The sequence below is a fragment of the Carya illinoinensis genome, chromosome 4 (genome assembly GCF_018687715.1).
Source record: "Carya illinoinensis cultivar Pawnee chromosome 4, C.illinoinensisPawnee_v1, whole genome shotgun sequence".
NCBI lineage: Eukaryota > Viridiplantae > Streptophyta > Magnoliopsida > Fagales > Juglandaceae > Carya > Carya illinoinensis.
Window position 1 is genome coordinate 14,083,957 of NC_056755.1, and position 21,813 is coordinate 14,105,769.

The following is a 21,813-nucleotide window of genomic DNA, read 5'->3' on the forward strand; positions in this document are numbered from 1 at the left end:
TGTAAAAGGAAAATTATATACAGGTGATAGGCAAAAAACTCAATGAAGCCGAGAATGACCTAGATGAGAAAAAAAAAAATTATGTAACTATGTTAGTTCAAAAAGATAATAAAAATTTATATGATATTATTAATATGAAACTAAATAAACCGCATAATAAACACCAAAGACAAATAAAGAGGGATAGAGATCAAATATTTTACCCTTTTTACTTTTCGTCTCTATGGCATTTGGGTAGACTTCCGAGTCTTGTGGATTTTTTTCGCGCTTTGCTTTCTCTCAATCTCAAATATGAAAAAAGAATTATTTTTGCTATCTCTCAAATCCATTCAGTAAAAGGAATGGTATTTGGCTGAATACATGGTATTATAGAGGTAGTTCGTAAGCTTTTTAGCATGACGTGTCAGTGCTCCTCTCTCAAGTGATGTCACACTACTTTCAAATTTGTTTGGTTGTGTCAATGCTATCCTTTCAACTCAAATAGTGAAAGCTGAAAGACAAAACACATCGTGTCATGTGAGTTCGGCTTTTTAGTATGTCAAATCATTAGTGGATTTAAAGATATTTAAGTGATAAGAAATAATATTTACAATTGTGATTGTGCAAGCGACGTACAGTCATTTTAAAAAAAATAAATTAATATGAAACTCACATGAAAAAAAATTAATTTTTTAATTATGGACCTCATTCTTTTTTAAAATAATTATACAGTATTTACAATTTTACGACTGTATATAACATTGTTCTATACAATATATATAAATATATATATAAGAATAATTTTTGAAACTTGAGAGATAGCCCCCAATCTACAACACAGTTCCGCCGCTGGGGAAGAAAGGAAGAAAGCGACGTGGAAGAGATATGGGAGAGAACTTGCCTACAGTTAGTTCTATTTGTTTTTTGTGAAAAATCATACTTGTCACAATATTATCAAGGGTGTAAATTTCTTCTTTAACACCCGTCCTGTTTGAAGTTTTTCTCCGGAAGCAAACTAACTTACTTCGTTCGTAGCAGGTATGGCCAAATATTGTTGGACCTGGAGACCAAACATTAGTTGGATGAGTACACTGCAACCTGCGATGCTTTCATGGGTATGTCAGAGCAGACCAAAAGAAGGCAGTGTTTCTTCGTTTGCCAAACTGCATATATTTCAATCGAATCGGTTTATATCTACTTTACTGACAGCTCCTGGAACATCTAGTAATGCTTTTGATTCAAATCACAACAGTTGCTATTTTCGTGTAACGATAAAGAAACAGAGATAATGTTACAAGTTCCACATAAATTTTTATAAAAAAAATATGCTCAACCTTTAAAAAATGTTAAAAAAAAGCTATTTTTTGTTAGTGTGATCTACTTTTTTACGAAAAACGTCTTGACGTTGTCTATTTAAAATTTGTACCTAATATTATTCAAGTAAGCAATGATTTAATTTCGCACCAAGCATTTCTGCAAACTCTCATCAACTCAAATGTAAGGAAAATCATCCAGCATCTTTTTTTGGGGGAGGGGGGATTCTTACAAACTTTCACCTGCATTTTATTCAACACCAAAAATTGCCTTCCCCGCCCCCCACTTGGTTCTAAGTCATCATGTTGATCTCCAAATTCAACCTATCTCACAGAACTGCAGGTGAAAAAGGGGGGGCAGGAGGTATAGGTAATAAATATATCCTTCATAGAAGCATAAAAAAGAGTTGTGACAAAAGAGCCAATGAGGGGCAACTTTAACCCGATTGATCGGGTAAAGGTTCTGCTGAACTTGGAACCGAGTGTGGAGAAGAACCGGCCTCTTCGGTTGAATCCTCTGAAGTCTTTGTATCAGATTTCTCATGTTTGTTGCTTGTAGCATCATGTTTCTGGACCCAATCAGGAAATCTTGATGATTTAGAAGGGGAAGACTCAGATGAGTGGGCTGTTGACATGCTTCTCGGATAGCTAATAAGAGATGAATCAAGCATGGGTACATTAGGGAGGCCCAAACTGTAGTTATGAGGATATGCAACAACTGGGTGATCATATTTGCAAGTTGGACCATACTTGCAGACTCCATACATACTGTAGTAAGAACAGATAGCTTGCCCCTGCACATTGCAGAAGCAGGGATCAGCCCAGCCGCTGATGTATAAAAACAAAGAACTAAAAGGGACAACATTTTGCTGGCTTATTAAATAACTAAGGAATTCCTCAACTTAATTAACCGTGCATTTATGAGAAGATATGGAAAGTTGCGGACACTTTGCAAAAAATAAAAAATAAACGAAATTCTTTAAAAAAGCATTCATGATATTCCAAATTATTCCCAAGTTCCAAGCAATTATGAAAGCAGACAGCAAGAGCAAAATGCATCTTACTGTATATAAAAAAGATGATGAACTTACCGGTCTCAAGGGAAGGCTGGGCAGGATTGGTCCTGATTGCGCAATCCTTTCTTTTGGGTGATGGTACTTGCAATCAGATCCATATTTGCAGGTTCCAGTGTTCATAAAATACCGGCACTCTGGTTGGTCGGGTCTCTCAGGGAGACTCAGAGTAGTTGCTGGTAACATCCCTCTGGAACCAACCTCACCTGGATTTTTGGGGTTGTACATAAAATTGGGGCTAAGAAGAGTGGTGGAACTGTTAGGAGACAGAGGGCTCATGTTTCCCTGAACAAGAATGAAAGCATGATCAAAAAATAAAAGAGAAAAGAAAATCCCAACTCATCCAAACAATTCATCTCAAGCCCCACCAAGATTCAATAACTTCTCTGGGTCCCATCATCAAAAACATCTTTTGGTGACATCTGTCATATCCAAATCCAAAAACAAAAGGAAGGCATAGCCTAATAATTACCATGCCTATACACATACGAAGAATGACTTAAGCCATGCAATCACTGCAGCATAAGATGAGGCCATCTAAGAGCATAAAAGTGTTCAACTTAAGGAGTTTATGTGTCTACACGAGTATATGTACATCATAATTAGGCTATATCTACTTTTTGTTTTTGGATATGGCTGGCTGAGGTAGGAAATGAAAATGTCACCAATCATCCTTTTAATCTTCTTGGTATATCATAATAACTTCTGCAACTAAAAATTCTGTCAGACATTTGTTGTTCTTTAAACGTCAATCCCATAAACAAGATTGTTGGTTTCAGTAACACTCCAGCCCAGCTCATCCCAGTAAACAGGCAATGACTGACATTGCAAATACAGGGTACAGTGAGGGCTGCAGGTTAGCCACCACAACAGAAAAATCATAGAAGCAGTTTGACATTCTAGTGACGAAAGGTAAGTCAAAGCATCTTAAAAAATGAATGCGAAAATAACCTTTACAATGATGTCAACTATACTTGCTGATCGCTTTGGATCTTTCCTAGCACCATAGCTCCAAAATCACCAAATTAAGCTAGAACATGGCATTATTGTTCCAAAACCACCGCATAAGAACTAAATGCAAAGGTTGAAAATAATGATAAACAGCCAATTCTAAAACAAACAAGGGCCAATGATTGCAAAAGACACTTTTTTTTTTTTCTTTTTTCTTTTATAATTATTATAAAAAATAAGTGTGATTGCATGATACACCTTACCATTGACTTATAAAAACAAAAGACTTTCAAACAAGAATGGTTTAATTTAAGATACTATGTACTGACCATGTATGTGTTCCAGCCCTGTGCAGATACAATGCCCGGAGGAGGAAGAACAACAGGCATGTAAGATTCTGGACCTGGCAATCGCGGGCTAGATATATATGAAACTCTCGGAAAAGACCATGCAGGAAGTCCACCAGCATAAGGTTGACCTGGTGAAGGCACAACCGCTGAGGCCATGGATCCAAAAGCACCATGTCCAGCTACTGGTAAAAGAGTTCCAAGTGATTCAGGCTGCGGATGATGGAACTTGCAAGCACCTCCAAACTTGCACGACACAGTTCGCATGTAATAAGGACATGGTTTTTCTTCCTAGACAAGATCATAACAATATGTCCTCAATGGAAAAAAATATATATATATACAAAAAAAGAAGGTTGTACTTTTATTGTTTTTGCATTTATTGCAAATGAATCAGTAAATAGAACTAAAACCACAAAGATAAGGACCTGACGCATCGGGAGACCTAAAATATTGAATGAGACTGGTCCAGCACCACGCCTGTCCCTTGGATGATGATATTTACATGTTGATCCATATTTGCACGTCCCTGTCTTCAGAAAATACTGCAATGCATGCCCCAGTTGAAAATTCATAAACTACTAGTGTCAAAAAGCACAAATAAATCCCCAAGAACAATTAGCATTATCGGTGGAGGTGAATTCCAAGTCTATTTAACAATTGATAACAATAGATCACAGAGGTGGATTGAGCTTATATTTTAAATTGTGGAGAACTTCAAGCTAGAACGAGCATTATCCTTAACAGTGAAAACCACATCATCTTCTTTTTGAATGTTAGTATTACTTCCTTTCGCAGAAAAATTTGACATCATTCAGAAGTGTTTGCATACACAGAGAAATATTCCATCATATACAGATAATATAACAAGTGAAAGGAAGTCTCAACGACAGAATCTGTGTTTCCATCCTAAAATAATTGAGACTAGGAACAATGTCTGCTACTGGTGACAAAACTAAAGAACAGAAAAGCAATTTCAATTGTCCACAATTATATTATTTGAGAACACGTGACAATGATCAGAATTCTGTTAGAATAATCTCATTATAATGCTGCTGTCAAAAAGCTTTCTGCTTTTCTATCTATGTTTGGTAGAGATTCTCACACCAAATTCATGTTTCTCCAAAACTGTATGCAGTTTGAATACTTCTTTCGGGAGTCTTAAATTTGCAATGGTTTAAAGTAATACTTTTCTCTACATATATAATTAAAACGTATATCAGATTAAAAGCAATTACAAAAGCAAACCACATTGTATTCTTTGTTTTTAGTACTTTCAGTCCTACAGATCATTGTAAACGGTAAAATAAGAGAAGCAACAAAGAACAACAACAATTTTCTTTTTTTTCTTTTTATTTTTTTAAATTAAAACAATACCACTAGATTCAAATCATACCCCACAGTCAGGCTGCCCAACTCTTTCTGGGAGTTCAACACCATACGGAGCACCCTACACATCATAATTTGATAGAAGGATTTGGTCAGTTAGATTACCACAAAAGCTATGCTGGAAAGCTAAAACCAGCAAAAACAAAGATAATCTCCAATAGGATGTACACGGCAAACAAAATCATTTATTTTTTACAAGATTTAAGTACTCAACTCCCTTCATTTAAGATAAGATACCAAAAATAAGTGCTTGATTACCTGTGAAACATAAGCAGGGTGATGATATCGACAATTACTTCCATAACCACACAATCCAGTTCTCAAATAATACAGGCAGTCAGGTTCACCAGGTCGATCTGGATATGGACCAGATTGGACCGCACCACCACCCTCCTGATTACCATTGATTTTCAACCTCCAAAATGCTTCTGAAATTATTAAAAAAACCATATAATCAAGATTGAATGGAATGAATCTGCATTGCATAAAAATTCCTCAAGGTACCCAAAAATAGCGACCCGCGTATCAATAAAGAGGAAACATCAAGGAAAAATAAATAAAAGGGGCACCCCACAACATTTCAACAAATATTTCGACTTATAACAAATATAATAACAGCATCAAAGAGAGTAATTCAAAAGCATGAATTAATATTGAATTTGAATTGTATCAGCGATCAAACTTCCTGAAAACACAAAAAAACACGTCACTGTGATCAACCTAAAAAGCTTGATTCTTTCCAGGCCTCAAAACAATCAATGTTCCTCAAAATCAGAACCGAGATGCCATCCAGCAAAGGGAACAAGGCAAAATTACCTGGTTCCAAACAATCCCAAAACTTTAACTCATCCATCATATAAGCTCCCCAAAAGCCAGAATCTTCAGGACATCGATACGCATTTTACCATGGATCATAACCTCATCAAAACACCCACATAGCCCCAAACACATAAAGCTAGAACAATAACACAAAAATCCAATAATTTCCGACTTGAACCATTTACACATAAAGCTAACTTGATAGCAGTGAGTACTAAGACCACGATCAAACCCAGAAAATAAAAAATATTCACAAAAAACGGAACAGATCTCTAAACTACTCAAAAAGATGCCTAAAATACAGAACTACCTTCAATGGTATTATCGGAATGATTATGCGTAGCATTCTTCTGGACCTGCCGGTTTTCTGGCATCGGTAGCACAGAAAAATGCGTGAACCCGCCTTCAACTTTTTTGTCCTCAATTCCTCCAATCAAACACAGAAGAAATTCGTGAATCTTTCACGCCTGTCACAGAAAGGGTATGATCTCGAGCGAATATTGGCGATCAAAGTCGGTGAAATTGAAGGGAATGGAGGAAAAAAAAAAAAAGTTGCTTCAAAATTATATAACAAATAAAAGAAAAGAAAAACCCAGAGAACCACGTTTTTTGAAGAATCAATGCGAGAAATCTAAGACGTATATAACTATATATACCGATTCTATAATTTTTCGCTAATTTTTTTTTTTCCTTTTCCTTTTCCTTTTATCTGTTTGGAAAATCTCTTGGATCTTTGAATTTGAAAACCTGGAAATAATATTAAATAGTAATAACAGTTTTTAACAGAGTAATAATTCATGTACGACTCGTAAATTTTTGTCCTGGTTCGAAATTACGATTTCGTCCACTCGTCTTATATTTTAATTAATTATTATTTCAATAAATAGAAAAACTTAAATTACATCTTACCATTTAATTTATTAAAATTGAGAAAATCTGATTATCCCCCATACTCTCATTTATTGTATTTAGATCAATGCATGGTATATTTATATTAATAATTTTTATTTTTTACATTTTATTTATTAATATTTAGATTTTTTATTAAAAAGAAAAATTAAATATTGTAGAGGATTAATATTAAATAAATATAATAAATCAAAATATTTTAATTTTTATGAGTGTGCTTTTTAGGTCTGAGATTTGTCATAATCATGACGTCAGCAGGTGGGGGAGATCAGATTTGGGCCCTTGGATTTGAATCAATATCCGGACCCACAAGGAATTTTGAATATGTGGATAGCATTTGTCTAATTTGATTTTTTTTTTTTTTTTAAACTCTTCTTTTTATGATAAAACTCTTTAAAAAAATTTAAAAAATTTAAAAAATTGTGTTTAAAATTAACAGAGAAATGCGAAAAATCGTTGCCGTCAAAGCGCGCGAAACAGATTTTGGGGATCACGAGAGTGGTGGGAAAAGTTGCGTGGCAAGATTTGGAGCGTCGGATGTGAATATCTTTTTTCGAAGGAGGTGTGGGACCCCCACTGCTAGAGAGCAAACGAACATGTCTCTTATTTGATACGCTGAAGGATATTGGGGCCCGCCAGACGGAGGATCAAACGACTCCGTTATCTCCTAATTACAGACTTCCGAAATTGACCCTCCAAGTGCGTACAAATTTTAAATGAAAATGGGCTTAATTAATTAATTTTTTCTTTTAATAAAAGGAAATAAATACTGCCCTTGATTCGTTGATAATTGCTCTCATACTTAATTCACCATTAATCATTAATACACAAAAGACATATACGATGAGGGATTATAAAAGATAAGCAGAATAAATAAAATAAAGTATAATTTTTAAAAAAAAATATAACACGAACACATATTAGACAACATTGAATCTTTAAAGAGAATCACTATACAACTAGGGTTTTCAATTAATCTACATTATTTAGGATGTTTATCAACAATAGATTTGTCGTTTGGTAAAATTAAATCTAATGAGAGAAAGTTTTATGATAAAATAAAGGACAAAATTGTCCTTTTTTTTCTTTTTTTTTTTATATCGAGAAACCTTTTTAAGGCAGGGCTCTTCAAATCCGTCCCTATAAAGTAAATTTTAGTTTCAAATTTATCTTAATCTATCTCAAACCAAGCACTGATGAGACTTATTATTTTTTTTTAACTTCTTATAAAGAAATTAAATTCATTTCAACCTACTTCTTACATTTAAATACATATCTCAGTATATTTACATTTAAATATATCTCAATAAAATCTATAAAATATTACTATTTATATATCAACTCAAATAATTTAAAATCATCCAAACGAATCTTAAGAATAAAGTAAAGTTAGGTGGAATTTAAAGATTAAAATTCCCTTTCATTTTCAATATAAAAAGAAGATGATAGACAACTTTTTTTTATTTATAATTTTTTATATAATTATATTTTAAATAAAATTATTTTAGTAAAATAATTTATAAAAATAACATCATTATATAAAAACTTATTTATTTTAAAATACGATTTTATAAAGGATGGTAGTTAATAGAATAAATAATACTCTCCATCCACGTTCAATGTAAACGGAGAGAATCGGTCCAAAGGAAAAAAGGTAGGCAATAAAGTGTTGGCCAATGAAGTAGAAAGGGAGGGTGGGGGGAGGGCCAAAGTCTTCTTGGCCTCCTCTCCACTTTCCTACCCTTCATTTTCACACCCTGGAGAAAAATACTTCCTGCGTTAGAGATGCCAAAAGCAGGTGGTGTGCACGAATTCGAATGTGCCACCTGTTGTCCTAGAATTAGACGGGAAAAAGAGTTGGATAGTGTGATTCCGATTTCCTACTCAATATCCTCGTACATTACACTCTAATGTAGAAAGATTTTTTTAAAGCAATTTTAAATATTCTGTCATTAAAAAATTATAAAAAATATAATTTTATTAATAGTCATTTTTTTAATTATAAAAAAAATTTTAAGAATTAAAATATATAAATAGTCATATATTTAAAAAGAAAAATTATATACATTATATTATCATTTTATTTATATTTTACTAAATAAGATGTGATATATTTATTATTATTAAATAATTATTTATTATATATTTTTTTATTATCAAATAATAATAAATATATCACATTATATATAATAAAATATAAATAAAATTATGATATGTATAACATTACTACTTTGAGAATCATTCTATTAACAGATCATTGCACCGACGTGTACAGCACAGAATGACCCCGTTAGACATATATGTCAACGTATTTTCTGGTTCTGACTCTGACAATTTGACCCAGACCTGACTTTAATACCTTCGCTTTCCTGCAAAGCTTCCTTGTTCTTGTGCCTGGCCGTCGAGAGCAGAGCGAATGTCTTTTCTTCGAGTAAAATAATCACACGTTGAATGCTAAATATTTATTAGAAAATTTTATTTGTAAAAGACTCTTTTGTGCACTCTAGTGATATGATTAGTTGTATATTAAAAAAAAATTAATCCAACCAATCATATCAGTGGAGTGCGCAGAGAGTGCGCAAAAATGATTGTATGTAGCATTATTTATATTTATTACCATATAGCTACTTTTAGATTAATATTTCTTAAATTTTTTTAGTACAAATACTTTTTTATAATTTGGAAAAATATAATCATGCCGTGAAAATTATAAATTTAATAAAAAATTGATAGTTACAGTCAAAAATATATAATTATTTTAAAAAATAAAAATAAGCACAGACGTTACATGAAAATAAATAATTTTTTTAATAATAAACTTTTACTATTTTTTAAAATGATTGTAGAATATTTGTATATATTTATACGGTATATATGATATTACTATTTTAATATTGTAGACACTTTCTACTTTTAGAAATGTTGGAAGGTGGAAAGGAGAAATTCTTTTCCCCCATCAATCAACATGTATGTATTCGAAGGCAAAGGGAGATACAAATACAATAGTATCATAGCACAATTTTGGTCTTTTCTGTGACCCTTATTTTGTAGTTTTAGTTATTTTCTGCAGGCGAGGTGTCAGGTGATGACAAAGGCACGACGCTCCTCAAATTTATAAGGCTTCACGAGCAAGATAATATATTAATCTTGCATCTTAACCTTCATCATTAACCAAAAACTTAACTAAAACCATGTGTGTTATGACGCAACAAAGAAAGAAAAGGCTTTCTTTGGATACTGAACGGTAAGGGGAAAAAACCCAAGTTGCCGTTTCTACTAAAGAAGGTAGTTGACAGTTGGTGGGGAAAGTTATGGCAGCATTAAATTATTGCAATTCATAGGTCATGTAAAGGGGATCAGGCGATACCAACAAGAATTTCTATATATTTATTTGGTGCGGTGGTGTTAAATAAATTAAAATATGGTCCAGATCTTATTAGACTAGTAGCTGTAGCACGAGTCAAAAGATAGGTCTATTATTCTTGCATGCCCATTTAAATCTATAGACAAACTTTACATCAAGAGATAATGACATGAAGATTTAGCAGTAAAAGATCCCCAAAATATAGATAAATTGCAAAAATTCCCAAAGCATAAGCGTCTAAAAAGTGAGAAATCGCTTATGCATTTGTGTACGAATCTCCAACCCCACCAAAAGATAACTGGGGCTGCCCTATCAATCTATCAGTATACCCCTATTCCCGCCTATGTATCTACAGCTTCAAAAAATAATTCTTTTCAAAAGAGTATTTACGGAAACCTGTCAGCACTGCCTCAGCAGAAGAACATTGAAGCCCTGACTTTCTTATGCAATCTCGGGAGCTCTGGAATGGGGGTACTCCCTACCGAAGTGGCACTTCCTGAAGAGGTTTCAGTTAAATCTTCAAACTTCATGAACTGCCCCATCTGATGTGCAGCAAGGTGGGCATAACATATGGGCGCCACTGGAGAATGAGAATGAAAATAAGTGTGAGATGGAGAAACAATAGCAAAGCAGCAGTTAAAGTTAACTCTTCATAATCCTTGGTGAAAAGGTAAATAATTCAAGAAGCATAAAAGTGATCAAAGTACCAATTGAAATTGCAGTTGTACTCCTCTGGTACCTGAAAAAAATCCAAAAGTGGACAATATCTTTAGTTTAAGAGGTTAATGGAATTAGCTCACACAATGTAACTAAAACTTGAAAGCTTACACATATGACAATGAGTGGATCAGATTTTGCAATTCGTCAGGAGAGAAACCAATCTCGTCGACCAAGACATGATAGTGTGCTGGCCTAGAAGTTCCCTATACCAGTTGAGAAAACATTCAAAAGAATGATTGGAAGCTGCTTGAATGAGAATATGTAAACCGCAGAGGAAAAAAAGCAGATCACACTAAGCCCTAAACAGCTGGGATTCAGAAAAAACTACGCTTCCTTTTTCTGATTTGTAAATTATAAACATGCATCCAGTAGGTCTTGAATTCACAACTTCAGCATCCACCCTTAGGTCTGATACTATCACACCCATATGGCAAGATTGTATAATAAAGTCTTCCCAAGAGTATTAATTTACTCCTGTCGAGTTGATTTTTTTTAAAACAAAACTTACAATCATCCCTGCTTGAGCGCACATGTAGAAATCATAGTTCCTAGGGTGCACAATTTTTGTGTCCACAACAGTCCCTGAAGAGAGAGAGAGAGAGCTAGTCAATAAAAACCAAGTGGGTCATAAGTACATAAAGTATCTTAAAAGTAGCAGACCAGGTGGAACATTTTCAGGGCCTCCAGCTAGAAATAGCTTTGTGTGGTGATTCTTCTGAGCCACAATCACTGTGAATTTGGGAATGTCAACCTCTCCAAGATGCTGGTATGCCTGTAATTAGAGAAGATAACATCTAAATGTGGAAGGTCATTGAGAACAAAAGCCTGCATTCCATCATTAAGCTTGGCATCATTTACATTAACATAGAATGGCAGCCACACAGAACAATGCTGTGTGAAATAGGCAGTACACTTGTTTTTCTTTCTTTTTGATAGGTGGAATGCGAGGTAGAAAACTATATGATTTGGCCACGAGGACTAAAGTTAAATGCACTGAAACATTAGATATGAAAATTATAAATAGAAAGTCACAGTTGTCTAAGAACCTTTATGATTTGATCAAGCTCGATGTTCAAAACCTGATTAAATTGTGATTCGCTCACTCCATCCCTACGAAAAAAAAGTTATAAAGAGAGAAAAATAGGTGTTATGAGCATTAAAAACACCCGAAAGTAAACTTAATATCTGACACAAAAATGCTTGTAAAAGAAAATCATAATGTGCACCAAAAGCAAAGCAATTTAAACTGTATCACATCAGATGCAAAAGCTACAAAGCTAAGCTACAGGAATCTGTTATCGTAAATATTGAATCCTAACATTTAAAAAAACATAGAAGCCAGAGAAGCACTACCCTTTCATTCTGAAACTAAGCCAAAACAGGTCCAGCTACACAGTATTTCTACCGGCCGAAAACAATAATAAGAAAAGATACTACATTCTTGCATAAAAAGGATATGATTTTTCATCCAAAAAAAGGGATATTATTTCACCACTATAGAAAAAAGAACGCAACCAAACCTCTTTGTGAATACTAGTTTTACTCTACGTATTTTGAATGTGTAACATAACTCAGTCTCTTCCCATATTCATTGTCTTCTCAGAGGGCAATTTTGTTTTGCATCGGTATTCTCAGAGGACCATTAGTACATTTATGTAGTTTTTACATGACTTCTTCTGGCGTTTTTTTCATTTTCCCTCAAGCACTAAATAACAAATGGTAGATGGAGAGCATCAACTTCTTTGAACAAAAATTCTGATAAATTTAAACTTGACCTTTAATGCTTCAACAGAATTCTATCCGGGAATACAATTTAATTTTTTAAATAAAGTTACCAATGACTTAACAAACCAAAATCAATAAACAAATCTAGTGATACCTGAAAAAAATAATCTGAGTTGGTTTGCGTCCATTGCTAGTTTGGAAGAAGTCGACAAGCAGTTCCCTGCAATGCAATAAAAATTTAAGAAAATTTGACAATCTTTTATTACATCTAATGACTGTCTGATAAAGGGGGTAAGGACCTGAAACTTATTAAAAGATACTAGCAAACATGCAGAAGATTCAAAATATTCAAACAGAAAGAATAAACGCAGGTGTCTCATGCACAGTGACAGCATTTAATCTAAAAGTAACATGGTAACCTGTGGTCATTTAAGCATTAAGATATAGGAAAAATATAGTTGCAAGCACAATTATGCACTAATCTGTGCACTAATGTGATGTGATTGGTCAAAAAGTAAATTTTATTAAAAACAATGTTAATTTAAATTTTAAGTATGAATGAATCAGTATTGATACACAGATTAGTACGCGACTGTACTTGTATATAGCAAAACTATAAGATAAAATATATAACAGGGCAATATACAAAAGCCCAATTGTGATACTAATTTACAAAACATGTATTTAGAATTTTTATTAAAAAATAACTGGTAGGAAAGATATTTTTAGGAGCTCTATGAAAGAAATTGATGAGTAATAACCAAAAAATTATTTTATTTAATGTTGATCTCAATGATAACTAATAACTCAATGTACCTGATGATACCATCATCACTTCCATTTTCCAAAGGCTTGTACAAAGCATCAATCATCTCCACCTTAGGTGATTGTGTTCTCACAGATGCTCTATACCTTGATATCAGTGGCCAACATCGAGAACCAACAACCTGAAAGTAAAAACATGTTGAAGCAGCAAAAACATAATAATAAAACAGCCATTGGTCAACATGTTAGAAATAAAATGCATAGGAAATTACCGCAGCAATAGATGGGATATCCGATCGACTAGGAGACCCATGCGAGACATCCATTCCCAAAATCAAGGTAGGGGTACCATTTATCAGAGGAACGCGTGAGGAGTGCTCTATGGCCAACAAAGAATTTATTCCTCCAAGCTATATAAAAGATTGAAAAAGATAACAGACGAAAAACTTATGGTAGATTATCAATTAGCAAACAAAATATGTAAATATCACACTCAGATTCCACATTTACCTTAGAATTTATTTTAAGAAGCACATTAGTAAGGTACTGATCATTAACTTTAGTAGGGGAAATGCACTGTGTGAATATGCCAAAGTCACTTAGACTTTTCTTCTTCCAAGGCCCTTGAATATGTAAAACAACATTCCATTGATCATGTCATCAAGGCAAGGTAAATCCTGCAGAGGTAAGGCATGAAAGAGAATGAAGCCATACCATAAATTTCAGAGTTTTTCTTCTCTGACAAGACACAAAGGATGAATTCAGGTGGGCCACCAGGAAGCTTTGCCATCATCTGTTCAAACATCTTTTCAACTCTTGCAACAGGACTGGCTCTTCTACTTTGTGCATCTTCCTCAATCAGTGTTTGCGGGCGTTCAATATGCTGCATAGGTATTAGTGTGGGCCAAAAACAAAGGAAAGAATGATAAATAGGTGTAGTCCAGAACAGTTGTGCTGTAACCTACAATGCCTTTATTTCTTCCACAGTTGATAAGCTCCCGTGAAATATAACTAGTATCACAGCGTGCAGAGAAATTGACAACAATCCAACTGCTAATTCGAACGGGTTTCAAAAGTTGCTGCAATGCAAGAAAACAGGACTGTCATCTAAATCAGCTAATCAAATGTGAATGATGCAAATAAGAACGGGATAAACAGAACTTCCTCACAGAGAAAATTGATTGTCTCTATTTTGCATGTGATGGACATCAAAGCAATACCTTGTTATTAAAATTCCACCGCCCATTACGAGGGACACAATCATCGCTGTTACCGACCTTTAACTGTAATTCACAAAGACAAATCACTTAGTATAAACACAAGCAGTAACATTGATTGAAAAAAGACACTTCTTGACATTCCCATCGTCTGTATTTTTTTCTCCCACAAGCGCCCGTGCACACACACACCACAGTATTAATGAGTTCATACCTTTGGAGTCTCAAGGACGCGGCCCTCAACCTGAGTCAATTGTTTCTCTATAGAAATACCACACTCACCAAGTACTGGGTCAGCGTCATAGCGGTAGTTCCTCATGGCCTGCCAAATTAAGCCAACAAAAAAATTTCATCATCCAAAAAACACAAAATATGCTCTCAGGTGCCAGAGAAAACTTACATCAGTCAAAATTCGTATTCTTTCCTGAGGCTTTTGCCTCGATTTTTCAACCAAAGATGCCCTCTGCATTGAAGATAATGCTTTTGTATAGCGTTGAAGTGAGACAAGTGAACAGAGCTGAACCACCGAAAATTGGAAAAAAGAAAAGAAAGCAAATAGAATATTGGTAAGAGAAGTTAAAACTGAAATGAAGGTTATACCAGTATTATATCATATAATATATTCCAGACCTCTAGAGGCAGATAATTGGGCCGTTTTGGCTTGCCAACATCAAGGCATGGCAGGTACGCAGAATAGCCAAGTTCTATAGCACAGTGTTTAGTAAAATAGTCAAGTACAGTGATCTCAACAGACTGTCCTTCATTTCCACTTTCACCATTTTTGACTTTCATAGGAAAACTTGGAGAAAGTAAGATCAAAGTTAGGAAGTTATTCAGGTGTGAAGCACAGGAAAAATAGAAGGGGGAAAATTAATTTTAAAACGAAGCACATACAATTGCTGATTGCATGGCTTTTCACTCAAGCCTATGATTTTAAATTCCGTGTTTCGGTGTAGGGTCTTAACCCTAAGATTTCTCAGCATTCTCTTAGCCTGAAAATGAACACAGGCTCGAAATTTCAATAAAATCCAACACTGGAGTTTGAATCTTTCACACAAGTTTTAGCAGGTTTTAACCTTTAACCAATCAATATCGCGAGATTCCCGCACATTCTGGTTAGCTATCAGAAAATCAATCACGGGGCCAGGTTTTAGGATCATTGTCGTAGACACATCTGCACAAAGAAATTTAAAACAGCAGCACTACCAACAAGTAACTGTCAAGTCCTGTAAACATGAAGTTTACACCACCAAGAACAATTGCTATACCCATATTAAGAGACAAGCCACCCTGAGTTGGTCGAAAGCTAGAATGGAAACCCCGGAGTCCATGAACACCTCCTCCAATATCAGTGAAATTTCTTGAGTCGTCATGGAAAAATGACTGCCTTACCAAAAGACAACCCCTGTAAATTCAAAACCATAGTTCAAGAAAGTTATAGCAAACAGCAATATGTAAATGGCCGATATATCCAAAACATTAAATAAAAAATACATATACAACAAAGAGAGAAAGAAGCACCTATCAGCAGCTTGCTGCCTCAAGATTATATCAAGGACTCTTAAGGCGTCCTGAGAATTGTTGTCTTCAGCTGCTCCTTTAAGGGCAAGAGCAATGGACCTCAAGGGTATTTTGGTAGCATAGCTGAGCTCTACTTTAAATGTCTTTGACTGAAGAGAACGTCTCAACCGTTTACCAGTCTCTTTGGGACTTCCCATGCCACCAGGACTCCCAGTTTCGCCACTGCAAAACAAGGAGTGCAATGTAAATTGTACAGATAAATGAATCAAAAATGCTATAATTAGGCAATTTATTGCAAACAGTTATACCGTTTCGCAATTGACTCTTCTAGCACGACTTGGAACTCAAACTTGTTCTGCGGCAGAGGTCCAACAGTGTACAGACTTTTCTCCCCGTCATATGCAAATCTTTTACCTGCAAGCTCAGAAGAGTATGTTTGGTAGAGCCGACCAATCAGTTTTCTCCCTATTCCCTTACCTTCAACGGCCCTATTATCTTCAGAGGTTATAGAAACCTACAAATAGTTCAGAATATGACATTAACATGGAATGTAATGGATTCAACATAAAGTGAAAGAAGTCACAATACAAACATACACTGTACTGGTAAAATACTGCATCTTGAAAATCAACAGAAACTTTAAAGTGGTTGGTGAGCAAGGGTATGCGCCGTCCAGTGGTTCCAACTCCACTCCTGCTGATAATAGAATACTTAGGTGTTGCAACACGTTCTGGTTTCACATTCGGCTGACCAATTGGAGGTGGTGGGGGCAAAGATGGGGTCCCACCAGCTTCTTGAGAACCAGCTACTTTCTCCATCTTCCACCAAACCACTAAACTGAGAGCCCTTAGTGAAAATCAACAATGGTCAGGTTAAAAAATGGATAATTCCCACTTAAATGAAAAACAGAAAGAAACTCTTTCGTGTTAACAGCAAAAGCTGAAACAATAAAAACCACCTTAATTACATACACCACAAGCTGCCATTAGTTAGAAACAAAAGCACAAAAGAAGTCAAGAATATCACACTTATAATTGCTAACAAAGTCAGTAGATGTTAATTCAAGTATTATTTGGTCAGGAATTTATGAGTAATTTTCTTGCTTGCTGAGATTCAAAATCAACTCCAGCTCTTGTAACAAAAAATAATTCTAAAAACCAAACAAATGAGCACCAATGCCGAGTGCGCTAGAAGTCTACATAACAATTAAGGTCAAATCATTGAAAAAAACCAAAATAGTAAAATCATCATTGTCAGCAGAATTCAAAAGTTCCTGTGAGATCAAACAAATCGCCTGTATGATGAACATCAGATAAAAGACAATTAAAATTATGAGAATACAACGTAAATTCCTATGAAAATAAATATCTGAACTTCTATTCACTTGTTCTTTAAAAGATTAACCCCATCTCTTACTCCTTCCAAGGCAGGTTGACGGTACAGAAACAAACGAACAGTACACATAGTAAGTGGAAGAAAGAGAACCATCGTCTGATGATATTTTAAACTTGAGAAAAAAATCATAACACAATAAATATTTTTCAAACACAATATTTACATTCTCAAGCATAAAAACTGAGATAATCACATAAGATTCTATTCTATCTAGCACAATGCAAAATATAAAAGTCCAAGTAAACTAAACTAAAGTCATGTTTGGGTAATGAGATGAGATGAGAAATTCTCAAAACTTCTCATAATTTCCTTCCCAAATTTCACTCAAAACACAAAACACTTTTCAATTTCAAATCTTCAACTTTTTTCATCTAATTATTACCTAATCATTATAATTTTTATAAACTTAAAAAAAATATATAAAGATCAATACAAGTTTTTCAAACTTTAAAATAAAAATTATATTCAAGCAATTTTTTATCTTTATAATATTTTTATTTAATTTTTTCTCTCATTTTCTAAAACCAATAAAATATCTTAACTCAAACTATTTTATTGCTATTCACACATTATTTCACTTATATTCATAGAATTCTAAGATACTCCAAATGTCCAAACAAGCCTTAAAACACACATTATAGAGCCTTTAAAAAAAAAAAAACTTTTAGAAAAGATAGAAAGATGTACAAGAAATTGCCTCGTTTTGATTCAGAAAGCATTTTATCTCATCTTATTTCATTATCACAACTTTCTCAAATTCTCATATAAAATATAAAAAATAATTCAATTTTTTCAAATCTCAATTCAATTTTTTAAAATTTTAAAATAATAATAACATTAAAAATAATATTCTAATAATATTTTATTCAACTTTTATCTTTAATCTAAAAAAACGATATGATCGAATCAAAACCATATTTGAAATAGAATTAACGATAGTAACGGTAGTAGTGGAAGTAACAACAATGAGAAAGGGAGAATAGAGAGAATTAATGAATAATCCTGAAAAAAATAAATCCAACAATGTAAAATATTAGAGGAAGTGGAGTACAACTCACTATTTATTTCTCCAAAACCAACCCAAAAATCAAAAAACTAGAAAGCACAGAAGAAGAAAAAAGGAACAAAACGCAAACATTACAGAACGGAGGATACAATAGAAAAAGCAAAAGAACTAGAAATAATCAGTATTGGAAAACCAGTACATTCTTCTACGAATAGGAAATCGGGCGGAGCTATAGAGAACAATGCAGCAAAACAGACAGAAATCTCACACAAAAGACTATAAGCCTATAACGTAACATCCATTCAAGCAGGTTGAAGACCAAAAAAGAGCCAAAAAGAACCCCTAAGAAGCAAGTCAAAAGCTCCGACTCCGAGAGAAGAAAATAAAAACGAACGAGAAGCGAGCGAACTTCCTTACGGAAGGGAACGCGGAAGACAAAGCAGAAAAAAGATGAAGATAAGCAGAAATTCGTACCCGGAGAGCGTTTCCTTCTAGGGTTTTCAATGAGAATCTGATACGTATTACCTATATCCGAACAGAGAGAGAGCCAGAGAGAGAGAGAGGAAACGGAGAGTCACAGTAGGAGTTGCCTTGTATGCGAGAGGGGGGATAAAGGAAGAGACCTGGAGGGAAAGCGCCACTTGTTTTGGAAAATGAATCTATTTCGTTTAAAGAAGACTTTTGAGGACTCCTTAATTTATTTGCCTCCAAGTGCGAGGGTAGCTCCACGCTACTTCAACGAACACCTACTCTCGCTTTCTCTCCCCGTTCCTCAAATTCCTTTCCGTCGAATCACTGTCGTCGAAACTCATTCCTTCTATATCTTGCTTAAATTGGTTGAGGTGTTTTGGACAGTAAAGTAATATGAGATAATTTTAAATAAAAATTAAAAGTTAAAAAAAAATATTATTTATTATTATTATTATTTTAAAATTTAAAAAAATTAAATTATTTATTATATTTTATATAAAAATTTTAAAAAATTATAATAATAAGATAATAAAATATGAGATAAATTATGAGTATTTTTTAATCCAAACAATTTCTTAAAAAGATTTTTAGTACGCAAGATAGTAGTTTGATAAGAAGTAATTCCTTTTAGGAGTAGCTGATTTTTATTTAATAGTCCTAATTAAAAAACAAGGTCCGGCTTCAAGTTTCTTTAATAATGGGGTTTTCTTAATCTAAAATTAATTCTTATTATTACAATATATTTATTTCTTAAGCATGGCATCTAATTACCATATTATTGTATTAGATTAATGGTATTTAATTAAACTGATATATATGAATTAATGCGTTGCTGGATTAGTAACGTTTTTTTTTTTTTTTTGTTTGTTTGAGAACCGATGCTCGTGCAAGTTCCAACAATGGTCCGCGAGGCACGATAATCTAACTCCTCCATAACGCTTTTGTTTGTCCACTCTCATCGCTTGCTGTGTGCTGCACAACGCCATGAAAACTTGCCACGTCATGCCGTTTAGGACCCTCCGCTTAGCGGGATGCTGGAGCTTGAAACGAAGCGAAATAATGGCAAAATGTATAGGGTTATTTTGGTCAGAGTGTGGATTCCGGCCGTAACTGTCTGTCCCTATCAACGACCACTGCTTGCCTCCAGTAGATTTCCACACCATCACCCTGTGGTACTGCGCTGTTGCCTGTTGGTAGTTAGTTTCAGGGAGGATGAGCTGGCGTAGGAAGTAATTACCTGCGACGAACCCCCACGTGATTACCGTAGTACTACGGCTGCTAGCCCAATTGCGGTGAAATGAAGTGCCGAACGACAGCGCTGTAAATGGGATAGCAATATAGCATAGCCCGCCTCCATGACAAAAAGACAAATCGTACCAAATGGGAAGCACGAGACAGTGGACATTAATACTGTCCGTTTGTAAATATTCAACATTAAAATTAGCACATAATAAACTAGAATTACAGTTCTCTTCGCGTCATAATGTATCAACAATTGAGTTTGTGATTTAACGAATCCCAATTTTCCTCTATCGGGCTCCCCGAGGAGATATCGTCTCCTATGCTAGTATAGGTTTCTTTCTTCCCTCAATCCCTTGCAACTCCAATGGTGGGGTGGTTATGGGAGGATTTTGGTACACTATATGAACGTTTGTCACTCACTAAGCAGGAACAAGAAGAAATTAACGTGGAAGCTAGTCTTTTAGAAGATGTAATATTTAAAGATAACAAATGTGTGATCATGAAGCTGTTTATATAGAAGTATTATCAAAAAGAGGTCTTCAAACAGACCATGAAGAAGGTTTGGAAACCAATTAAGGAGGTAAAATTCCAAGACTTGGATCTAAGCCTAATTCTGGTGAAATTTGAAGATATAAGAGACAATGAGTGTGTTTCACATGAGGGCCCGTGATCTTTTGATATAAAACTTGTGTTGATGCAAGAATTTGATGAAAGGCAGCAGGTTCACTATAGTCAATTTATGCAAGCAACGTTTTAGATAAGGATTCATGACATTTTTCTTATGGCAAAAAACCAGTATGTAGGCAATCTAGTTGGGAATTCATTAGGTGAGGTTGTGGAAGTAAATCTTAAGAAAGATGAATTAGAGTGGGTTGCATATATGTGGGTTCTAGGAGTGTAACCGATCCGGTTTTGGATAAAATTTAAGACCGAACTAGTATGTACCAGTTTTACATTTTTCAAAATCGATTACGCACCGGTTATCCTCCTAAACCAGTACTCCGGTTTCCAGTCCGGTTTTATCGATTTTAATATACTACATTATATATTATATAATATATATAATATAGTATATAATACTATGTTGATAATATATTATAGTATATTATAATATATATTATAATTGTATTATAGACTATAATGATATATTATAGTATATTATATAATATATAGTGATATAGTATTAGTATAACTATTAATATGCACTATATAATATTAGTATAACTATTAATACAATAAACAAAATAATATATTATTTTAAAATTTAATATTATATTAATTAGTAATTTATCATATAATATAAAAATATTTTATATATAGTTATATATTATATATAATATAAAACATTAAAATATATATAAACCGGTCCGTTCCGGTTTTAGAAAAAGAAAAATCGGAACCAGACCGATTTTAACCCGTTTTAAGAAAAATAAAACCAGTACCGGACCCAACCAACCTCAGGAATGGACCAATTCTGCCGGTTTGGTCCAATCCAGTCCTGTTTACCGATTTATCAGTTTTTTTTACACCCCTAATGGGTTCAAGTCAACCTTGACATCCCTAAACCTTTGTTGAGAAAGAAGAAAATTATGATTGAAGCTGACCAT

General features: G+C 34.0%; 2 protein-coding genes across 4 annotated transcripts; both read right to left on the bottom strand.

The window, feature by feature from the left end:
* Window positions 1–1,449: 1,449 nt before the first annotated feature.
* On the bottom strand, window positions 1,450–6,611 carry LOC122307310 (zinc finger CCCH domain-containing protein 3-like). 2 transcript variants are annotated; one of them, XM_043120116.1, is made up of 7 exons: window positions 6,179–6,611; window positions 5,311–5,480; window positions 5,060–5,113; window positions 4,092–4,208; window positions 3,646–3,954; window positions 2,384–2,650; window positions 1,450–2,086 (listed from the first exon to the last, which is right to left on the bottom strand). In XM_043120116.1, the coding sequence occupies exons 1-7, from the start codon at window positions 6,243–6,245 to the stop codon at window positions 1,730–1,732; spliced, it is 1,341 nt and encodes a 446-aa protein (XP_042976050.1). In that variant the 5' UTR covers window positions 6,246–6,611; the 3' UTR covers window positions 1,450–1,729. The 2 variants fall into 2 exon arrangements, with proteins under 2 accessions (XP_042976050.1, XP_042976051.1); XM_043120117.1 differs by having other exon boundaries at window positions 6,182–6,610.
* A 3,579-nt stretch (window positions 6,612–10,190) lies between these two features.
* LOC122307311 (protein argonaute 16) lies at window positions 10,191–19,279 on the bottom strand. 2 transcript variants are annotated; one of them, XM_043120119.1, is made up of 23 exons: window positions 18,968–19,279; window positions 16,689–16,938; window positions 16,401–16,606; window positions 16,093–16,314; window positions 15,840–15,976; window positions 15,648–15,745; window positions 15,466–15,563; window positions 15,202–15,370; window positions 14,972–15,088; window positions 14,786–14,893; window positions 14,575–14,637; window positions 14,320–14,433; window positions 14,069–14,237; window positions 13,865–13,977; window positions 13,627–13,764; window positions 13,406–13,536; window positions 12,744–12,809; window positions 11,911–11,974; window positions 11,525–11,636; window positions 11,373–11,446; window positions 10,973–11,067; window positions 10,852–10,883; window positions 10,191–10,724 (listed from the first exon to the last, which is right to left on the bottom strand). In XM_043120119.1, exons 2-23 carry the CDS (start codon window positions 16,908–16,910, stop codon window positions 10,555–10,557), a joined length of 2,718 nt encoding a protein of 905 aa, XP_042976053.1. In that variant the 5' UTR covers window positions 16,911–16,938; window positions 18,968–19,279; the 3' UTR covers window positions 10,191–10,554. The 2 variants fall into 2 exon arrangements, with proteins under 2 accessions (XP_042976053.1, XP_042976052.1); XM_043120118.1 differs by having other exon boundaries at window positions 16,689–16,929; window positions 18,968–19,278.
* Between the last annotated feature and the right edge of the window lie 2,534 nt (window positions 19,280–21,813).